The 9,951-nt window shown below is 31.9% G+C and overlaps 1 protein-coding gene across 1 annotated transcript; it reads right to left on the bottom strand.

Moving 5' to 3' along the window:
* Window positions 1–391: 391 nt before the first annotated feature.
* Window positions 392–2,467, bottom strand: LOC120768205. Its single transcript, XM_040094777.1, has 2 exons — window positions 2,133–2,467; window positions 392–1,327 (listed from the first exon to the last, which is right to left on the bottom strand). Exons 1-2 carry the CDS (start codon window positions 2,347–2,349, stop codon window positions 768–770), a joined length of 777 nt encoding a protein of 258 aa, XP_039950711.1. The 5' UTR covers window positions 2,350–2,467; the 3' UTR covers window positions 392–767.
* Window positions 2,468–9,951: the final 7,484 nt, after the last annotated feature.

Below are 9,951 nucleotides of genomic sequence, written 5' to 3'. Positions count from 1 at the left end.
TTTAAATACACATGTACACATTTTTATTATTTTAAAGGCTGAAAAATATTATTATTTTACTTTTTATAATTTTTCTTTAAATTTTTTATTACAATTTTTTCATTTTATATTTTTTTATAATTTTTCTTTCAATTTTTTATTACAATTTTTGTATTTTATTTTATTTCTAATTTTGTTAAATTTTTTTTGTTATTGTTTACAGTTAGTTAAATGCATTAGCCACGCTAAACGAAATAAACGGCCGAAATGTACAAAATCAATAAAACAGTATATTTTATATATCATATAAAAGGTGTTATTTACGCGTATACATACTTTATATTTTTTATTGAGGCCACTCCTATTATTTTTTGAATACAAGTATAACTGTACATACATTTGTGCGTGTTACTAGGCAATTTAAGGGTGCGACTAAATTTTATCTCAACAAATTGAGAAAAAATAATACAAAAAAATTTGAAATATTTTCAACAAAGTTTTTCGATTTTATTTGTAATTTTAACATAAATTAATTTCAAATTCCACTTAAAAACTAAAGCAGCGTTTTTTGTTCAAACCTTCGAAAATTTCTTGCCAATTACGAAACAAATCGGTAAGCCTTAAACAAAAACTTTACAAATAATAATACAAATAAATCATAAACATAAACAAAAACAGCAACAAAGGTCACGTTCCATGCATCCACAAGCGTCACATTCCATCATGCCATGACAAAACTAACAGTAAAACCAGCACACCCGTTCCATTAGCATACAGTGGGCGCCAACTTACAGACGAATACCAGCATTGCGTGAACGCACAAAGTTCAACAGCTCGTCGGAGTCCTCGCACACAAACGGCTTCAAATGATGGCAAGCCACATCGTGCCACTTGAGTCCATCGTTATAGAAATTATTCAAAATCGACAAGCACGACTCATCGTTGCCCTGTGCAGCCTCACGATTGTCCGGTTGTGGTTGATTGTAGCCGCCGGTGTGTGACCAATCGCCGGTGTTGCGCTGCGAGGTGGGTCCGATTTTGGCGCCCGAACCCGACCAGAACCAGCCATTCTCATTTGGTGGCTGCAAGTCGGGACGATCACAGCCAGCGAAATTGCACTTACGACCCGAAGTCCAGATGTAACGCACATTGCCACGCGCTATGCGCTGCTTGATGAATTCATTCTCCTGTGGTGTCTCCAGCGAAACGGCATCCATGCAGTGGCGACGGCAAATGTTGCGCGCATCCAACCAGTCGACTTCGAGACTGCGCGTCGGCGCATGCTCCCAGCTGAAGAAGTACGAGTGGGCAACGCCGCGCGCATCACGGTACGTGGCATGGCGAACACCTGTGTGTAAAGTGGGTGAGAGAAAGTCAAAATATTAAGTTAGACTAAGACTGTTAAGATTATATAATGGGCGGTTTATTGTTAGCTTAGGATGATGCTTGGCTTGAATTTGACAGACAACTCTCAAAATCCCTTAAAAATCGCTCAGTCGCTTGAAACCGGTTTTACACCCATAATCTCTTAGGCAAAGTTATTCATAATGATCCGTAGAACGTTTTCCGAAAAAATCGACTCGCTCTGCTGTATCTACCTAAGATTATGCTCCGATCAGATTCATCTTGCGATAACGTCTACATTTTTTGACGTTTCTTTCTGGGATAAGTAACTCCTCTATGGATTCCTGGCACTGCTCACATAAGCTTTTCAAACTGAAAACTAGTTTCGTGATTACTGGAGCCTAGATTAACGTGAAAAGCGGTCACTTTGGAGCCGAAACGTTCTGAATTTTTCGACCGTGAAAGAAATTTAGTCCATTTACTTGAATATAGTTAAGAATTTTGTGAAGGACTCCCATTGTTTAAAATTTGAGCCTTATCTCACGTTGGATCAACTATTTTTCTTGGATCAACATTCTTCTCGTTGGATCAACTATTCTTCTAGTCTAGTCTCATCTAAAATTATATCTTTTTTTAAGACAATTTTTCCAAACAATTTGCTGAATTTCCGGAAGCCTTTCGGCAACTGTTTTGAACATTATACACCCAATACTTGATGAGCATTTCTCCACCCCTCTCAAAGTACCTTCAGAGGCCCAATCAATTTTACCACAAATTATTATACAAAAAAATATCTCTTATGTACTTACGATTGGCGCAACTCCGTGGATCCGGCAACGCTAGACGACGTTGAGCCAAGGCGACGGTGGCACCGAAAGCCAGCAACAATACAGTACGCAACAGCGACATCTTTCGTGGTTTATTTCTTAACTGTCGTGCACTTCGTGGAGCTGCGAGAGTTGAGTAGAAGAAAAAAAGCAGAAAACAAGTGATTAGCTGGACGTCTCCAATGAAAATGAGTGCCATAATTGACGAGCGAAAACGCCAAAAATATTTCGAGCATCGCGTTAATACGAACAATAAGGCGTATGTGTGTGTGTGTGTGTTAATGAATATTTACAATGCAAAACAAGGCGTCTAATGAAGTAGTTTACGAATTGAAGTGTGCTTAAATGAGCGACTAATTTGGCCAAATAAATGCACTTACACATACATATGTACATATTTGTTGTTCATAGATATATGTATATATACATACATCACATATGTATACAACATTTATATATTTGGCTGCATTTGCTTAGCTTATAACGGGCTTTCCTCTTTTTTGTGAACCCAGAGCACACACCCAGTTCACACGCTTCATTGACGCTGCTGAAAGCCGGCGAATGGCTTTGTAAACACAGCTCAAATGATAAAAAAAAACAATTGACAATAAAACTGGGTTTGCTGGAGGAAAGTCACATTTTTGGTAAGGCCAATTTTACCCGAATCAGCCAGCTAGACAAGCGCGCTTTTTATTTTTATTGTATATGTATTTTTAAACCCAACTTTTAACTGTGTTGAAGGTATAATACTTTTTTCCAATGAATTGCAGGTTTTAATATGAAAAACTGGCGTTAAAACGACGAGAGGAAACTATTTTTAATTAATTATTTGAATAAGAAGAAATTTTTCGTACTGAAAAATAATATCGATCAAAATCGTTGCCTACATTTTGGCGCCAAGTTAAGAGCAGATAAATATATAGAGGTACTTGCTGGATCAAAGAAGTATTTTTACATTTAAATCGACGATAACTGAGGTTACAGAATAAAAAAATTGTATTGGGAATCAAATCCAAAAATATATATTTGAAATAAATAGCCTAATCCATATGTGATCCTTGATTAGTCTCAAATTGCTGCTTTTCGATGACAACTGAACAAATTTATTGAAAAATATACCGCATTTTATCAGCAATACTTTTCTAGCCGTTATTCTCTAAACCTAATGGATTACTCTTGAAATATATATTTTCAAGCTGCCCCTAAAAATTACATTGGATATAACGGATGATCCAAGTTGAGGCAATTTTTTAAAAAACAACTTGAATAGACCAAGTTCAGCACGCAGTGAAGAAAATATAGCAGCCGTAGCTGAGAGTATACACGAAGACCGTGGAGATTTGATTCGGTGCCGTTCGCAGCAACTCGAACTGACATATGCATCAACTTGGCGCGTTTTACGTCGAGATCTTAAAATGAAAGCATATAAAATTCAGCTTGTGCAAGAACTGAAGCCGCTCGACCTTCCCAGCGACTTCGCTTCGCTCTTTGGGCTCTTGAAAAGTTCCAAGAAGATAGGATGTTTTCGAGCCAGTTTTTGTTCAGCTATGAGACACATTTCAGGCTCAATGAGTATATAAACAAGAAATATTGCAGCATTTCGGACGAAGAGCAACCTGTAGAGATGCAAGAGCTGCCATTTTATCCAGAAAAAACAACGGTTTGGTGTGGTTTGTGGGACGGTTGAATCCTCGGTACATATTTCATTAAAAATTATGCTGATATGAACGTAACCGGCATTGGTGAGCGATACGATAACCGACTACTTAATGACTGAAATTGAAGCTCGTAATCTGGGTGACATTTGGTTTCAACAAGACGGGGATTTATTGAGAGAACACTTCGTTGAGCAGATAGTTTCACGTTTTGGGTCGGTCGATTGGCCATCTAGATCGTGTGATATCACACCGTCAGACTTTTTTCTGAGAGAATATCTAAAGTCTAAAGTCTATGAGGACAATAACCCTTTGATTCAGGCCTTGGAGCGAAAAATCACACCTGTCATTCGCCAGTTACCAGTCGAAATGCTCGAACGAGTCAACGAAAATTGGACTCAACGGACGGACCATCTGAGAGATAGCCGCGGCCAATATTTGAAAGAGATAATCTTCAAAAAATAAATGCGAAAGAATGTTCTTTCGAATGATAATAAATATTTCCATTAATCTTCAAGTGTCTGTATTTTTCTTTAAAAAAGTAAGGGACCTCGAAATGGATTACCCTATAAGTCTGTGCGACGAAGTGGCTAGTAATGTCACAAAAAATCGCCACCGTTCAGCCTTTTTCCATTCTTTTGCTTTTATGACTCTTTATTTATTTTCCCAATGTAATTGTGTGTCAGTTTTGAGTAAATCTGACTGCTCCAATGAACTGTGATTTTGTTACCTCGATAAATTTGTACTATTTATTAGCGTGGCTTTATTTGGGATCTCTTTGTTGTTGCTACTTTATTTTCATTTATCTATTTGGATTCTGCTTGCATTATTTTTCACTGTTATTTTCATTGATCTACTCATTTTATTGGCGTTAATTGTTTTGAAGCCTTAAAGCAAACACACGCTGGCCGCGACCTACCCCTGGGCACGGTAAGTTAACAAAAAAAGAAAATTTAAGTGAAAATTAAATCAAAAAGAAAAACAAACAATTAAGCGAAGAGTAAAAATAACAAAAGAAACTAAATACAAAGAATAATAAAAAAGTCTAAACACGAAAAATATAAATAAAAATGTAATGGACGCAGAATAAATAAATAAAAAAACCAAATCATTAAAAACAGTACTTTTTGAAAAAAAAAGCTAAACAAAAATCGTACTTCTATAAAACTGTAACTCATTTAATGACACGAACAGTTCATTAGCGCCGACGAGACGCGACGACCTCAAATGTGGCAATTTGTTGTTTCATACGAATGAGCGCCAAATGTGAGCTTATAATGAACGAATATAGCTTACAATAAAACTAAGCCGAGCACACGAGTTCACAAATATCATTGAAACTAGTAGTTAGTTAAATGCGAAAAATAAAAACAATAAAAACAGAAACGTGAGAAATAGATTACAGCACATAATTGCTTAGGAACATCTGGACCGAGATTTACAACAAACCATTAAGCGCAAGCTCTGTAACTCGCATGCAGGGTCATCAACAGTACTCTAGGTGTTGTGTAATATGTTGCAAGATGTTTTATTATAATTTTTAACGATTTTTTTAATAGTTTTTATTTATCACAAGTGTTTGCTGGTATTTATTTACTTATATAATAGTGTAGTGGGTTCATAGATAGCTTCAGCGATGTGTTTCTAGTTTATTGTTTTTTTAATCGAAATTTGAATGTATTGCTGTTTATGTTTTATGTATGTTTTAAGGATTTTTAAAAATTTAATAATCATATTAAAAAGATATTTATTTAATTAATGAGTTAAGAAATAAAAAAAATATATTTTTTTGTGAATTCGATTTATAAACAATACAAGTTAAGTAGAAAAAATATTTTATTAAAAAAAATATCTAATTTGAGAGAAGAAATTCTTTAAAAACATATTTCTTCTAAAAAAATTTTTAAACTAGTTTTTTTTTAAATAATATGCATATTTTTACTTAAAAAAATTCTTAAAAATTAAATTGTAATTTTTTTAATTATACTTTTTCTCAAATATAACCGATTTCTTACTTTTCTTATTGTTTAAAACATATTTTTAATTTTTTTATTATTTATTTTGTTTTTTAAAATTTAGTAATCTTTTAAAAGATATTTAGTTAATGAGTTTACAAATAAAAAAATATATTTTTGTAAATTCGATTTATAGTTAAGATTTTAAAAAAACAATATTAATTTAAAAATATATATATATAATTTGAAAAAAAAAAAAAAACTTTAAAAAATTCTGTCTTTGAAATTTTCTTTCTTTCAAATTATTATTATTTTTTTAAATCAAACATTTTTTCTTTCAACAGATGTTTTTTACTTAACACTTTTATCATTTTAATTTTTTTTCTTTCAATTTTTTTTTTTTAAATCAAGTAATATGTTTACTTTAACCAAAAATTCTTAAGCAAATTTTTTCTTTTCAAATACATTTCTTTTTTTAATTTTTTTCAAACAAAAATTCTTAAAAATTTGTTTTCTTTCAAATTAATTAATTTGTTTTTGAAATAAAACATGTTTTTATTTGAGTTTTTTGTTTATAAATCGAATTTTGCTACAAAAACATTGTGTTTAAAAAATAATTTTAGTTTTTTTAATCTAAAAAGAATCAAGAGATTAAGGTAAATTTTTATTATTTGTTTTTAGTAAAATCAAATAAAAACAATAAATAATAAAAACGAAAATTTAAGTCAAATTATTAATATTTTGAAAGAAAAAGTTATATAATTAGAAGAAATTGAAAGAAAAAAATTTAATTTGAAAAAAAATATACCTACTTTTTGGAAAAAATAAAAAAAGAAAGAAATTTGTAAAAGATTTATTTTCATATTTATTTTTAGTAAATTCGATTTAAAAAAAATAAAAGTTATTTAATTAGAAGAAATATTTTTTTTGTGCAAAATTTTAATACTGATTTTTAGTAAATTTCATTCAAGCGCAAAACAAAAAATAAAGAAAAAGTAAAAGTGTAAAAGTTTTTTACCATATTTTTTTTAGTACGATGGATTAAAAAAATAAAAGTTTTTGTTTTAGTAAAAAAAAATTAATTTGAAAAATAAATAATAATTTTTGGATATAACAAAAAAGTTTAATAGTTTTATTACTTAAAAGTAAATTCGACTAATAAAAAATAAGAGTTGATTAGGTTGAAAGAAAAAACTTTAAAGTTGAAAAAATTTAATAAAATAAATCAAGAATTGTTAAAAATTATTACTACTTTTTTTTAATAAATTTTATTTATAAAAAATAAAAGTTAAGTAAAAATATTATTTTTGCAAGTTAGGAAATTCACTAAGCCAATAGTTCCAAATTGGTAATTGACTCTTTATGAATTACATTTTTAATAATTTATTCACTTAAATATACAAATATAATTAAAATATATGTATGTATATATAATTAAATAAAGTTTTTTCCAAAATATGAAAAAGTGAAATATTTATTATTCGATATTAACTTTATTTGATTTTGTTAACAATTCCTAAAGATTTGTCTCTGCATCAATTAGCTTTGGCCACGCCTGTACTATGCGCATAGCCTTAGGCATATTTTTTGTTTCAAAATTTAAAAACTCTTACACACAATTGGAAATTTATTTAAAGTTTTACGCAATAAAGTTCGGCTTAAAATGTGTTGCTTAAGCTCAAGCAAATGTGTTTTCTTCTCCCATCTAAAACCAGCAGACCAACCAATTTAAGTAACATTTTCAAATGCCTTTTTGTTCATCTTTGCAAAATTGCATAACTATCGAACGGTACTTGAATGAAGCGAATGTTTACCAAAGCGTGGCACTTAAGGAAAATTGATTTCCCCATGAATATGGATAACACCACATTGCAGCAAGAAGCGGCGCTTTATGCTACCGTTGCCACCAAATAGCATTTTAGAGAAGCTCTTTTGCAAAAATACTGCAGATGGCTATACTAGGTGGGCAACGTATACTTAGGCGTTTCCGCCGTTATACTATTGCATGCATTGCATTCATGCTTCAATGGAAAATGCATGAAAATTTACTTTTAGGCATATCGACTTAGTTGCATAATTAGTGAAAAATAGCAGATAATAGTTAAAAAATACCCAATTTGGTAGGCATAACAAGAAGAAGGCATGGCGAAGCAGTAACTTCCGTCATTGCAGGTCATTAGTAGACGTCATGTTTCTTATGCACAACAGACATGAAGAGACTTGTAAATAAGCTTGTTTGCGCACTAACAGCTTCTCGAATAGCATGAGGCAGACATCAAGTGATGCTCATGTAATGAGTTTGGCTTGTAAGAAAAGGTAGTTCACGCAGAGGTGATTCAACAGCGGGCTCAGGGTTTTGTGGGGATTCAATAGTCACTGAGCTCCCGGGCGAAATTGATTTGTGGTTGAAGAGAATTCAATGTGCTTCTACGACTAGTCCCAAACTATAAAATTTAGGACAATTGATTGCCAGTTTTGCTAAAATTATATTTATAACGTTCTTAATAACAATAAAATATCAACCATTATTAAGAAAACCATGACTGGAGCCGTTCGGACAAAAGTGCTGAAGAAATAGTACTCGTAACATTAGAAATTAGATGAGGTTAATGAAGGCTGAATTTAAATTACAGCGCTGTTAACATAATTACTTATAAAATATTTATATTTAGTTTTAATTGCTTTGCATATACCCAGCTGCTTATGGGAATTGAAAAACAAAAAAAAATAAAATTAGGTGAGGTTAGGTCATTAATCACTTGCAAAATTTGCACTTAAAACCAGTGGCACAGCAGTTAAGACAATGGTGCGGCTCGCTGTAGCTATCAAGCTGGCTTACAAATTCGGTAAAATATGGAAGCAGCTCAATCTTCTTGCCATTAGTGAGATAAAAAAAAGAAGAAAAAATATGTAATACAATGGAAAATAAACAAATTAAGCTCAAAGGTCATAGAGCTTAAAAAATAACAAATTTATTTTTATGTTTAGTAGCTGGTATTCGTAAGCGGTTTGGTGTCATCATAATTACAAAATGTCAAAAATTTTAAGAAATTACATTTTTGATAAATTTTGTAAGGCTGCACGAAATTGTTTGTTAACAATTAAGTATTAAAAACTAATTCTAATATGTCATAAGTGTGCATAAATCATAAATACAAATCTCTTTAATGAAATTTAATCGCTTATAATATCTTTTACTATTCGCTGATATGTCCATAAATCGCACGCATGCCAAAATGGCAATCCACATTAAGATGTGTGGTAACATACGGTTTGTCTGACTATCGGACTAACTCATCAAATGCTCAAATGTTGCACAGACTTATTTGGTTAAACGACTTTGTGAAATTCGGTTGGGTTTATATTGATTATGAAATATATACATATATATATGAAAATATTGAGATAAATGAGTAAGTAGGAAGCGTAACTAAAGCTTGATGGATTGTCTGTTCGAGATTGGGTGTAAAAAAAACTACAACAGACTTGAACTCATTATAAAATTATAGAATTTTTCAGTTTAAAATTAGTGGAATTTATGCACAATTGTCAGTCTGTGTACCATGTACATATATGACTATTTATATTGGGTAGTCGAAAAAGTATTTTCGTATTTTGTAGATGTCGTTGCAGTCGTATATCTCCAGTTCTACCAATTACATTGTGTCATACTATACAGTTTTGGAAAGGTGAGATTTTAAGCTTCATTTAACCAAAAAAATTAAATTTGGCGAAGTTGAAAAAAAAGTTACAGCTGTTCAAAAATGAGTGAAAATAATCGAGAAATTCGCTATATTTCAAAATTTTGTGTATAAAAAAGGGAAGAATGCCACGCAAGTCACCAATGAAATTTGTGAAATTTACGGAGACGATGCTGTAACAGTTCGTGTAGCGTATAGAATCTTCAAGCTAGTTGATTACTGTATATATGTGGAGTGATCGAGACTTTTCTAAAACTACAATATAAGGAAAAAACATAGACTGGGTTATCTAGGATATAGGATAGTTGTCTAACGATGCACCTAGGTTTTTAGGAGGCCCCCTGTGATACCACCGGAACTAAAGCTCCCCCACTCGATCGGCCGCTCCCTGCTTCACCCCGTGCTTCTGATAAACTCAGCGGTAAAAGTTGTATCTGTGCAACCTTCGAAACGCCGTCAAGAAAGCCTCGGTCGATAGTATTTTCCTTAC

This window comes from Bactrocera tryoni, chromosome 2 (assembly GCF_016617805.1).
Source record: "Bactrocera tryoni isolate S06 chromosome 2, CSIRO_BtryS06_freeze2, whole genome shotgun sequence".
NCBI lineage: Eukaryota > Metazoa > Arthropoda > Insecta > Diptera > Tephritidae > Bactrocera > Bactrocera tryoni.
The sequence above is the reverse complement of the archived record's forward strand: the minus strand, read 5'-3'. Positions and strand labels throughout refer to the sequence as shown.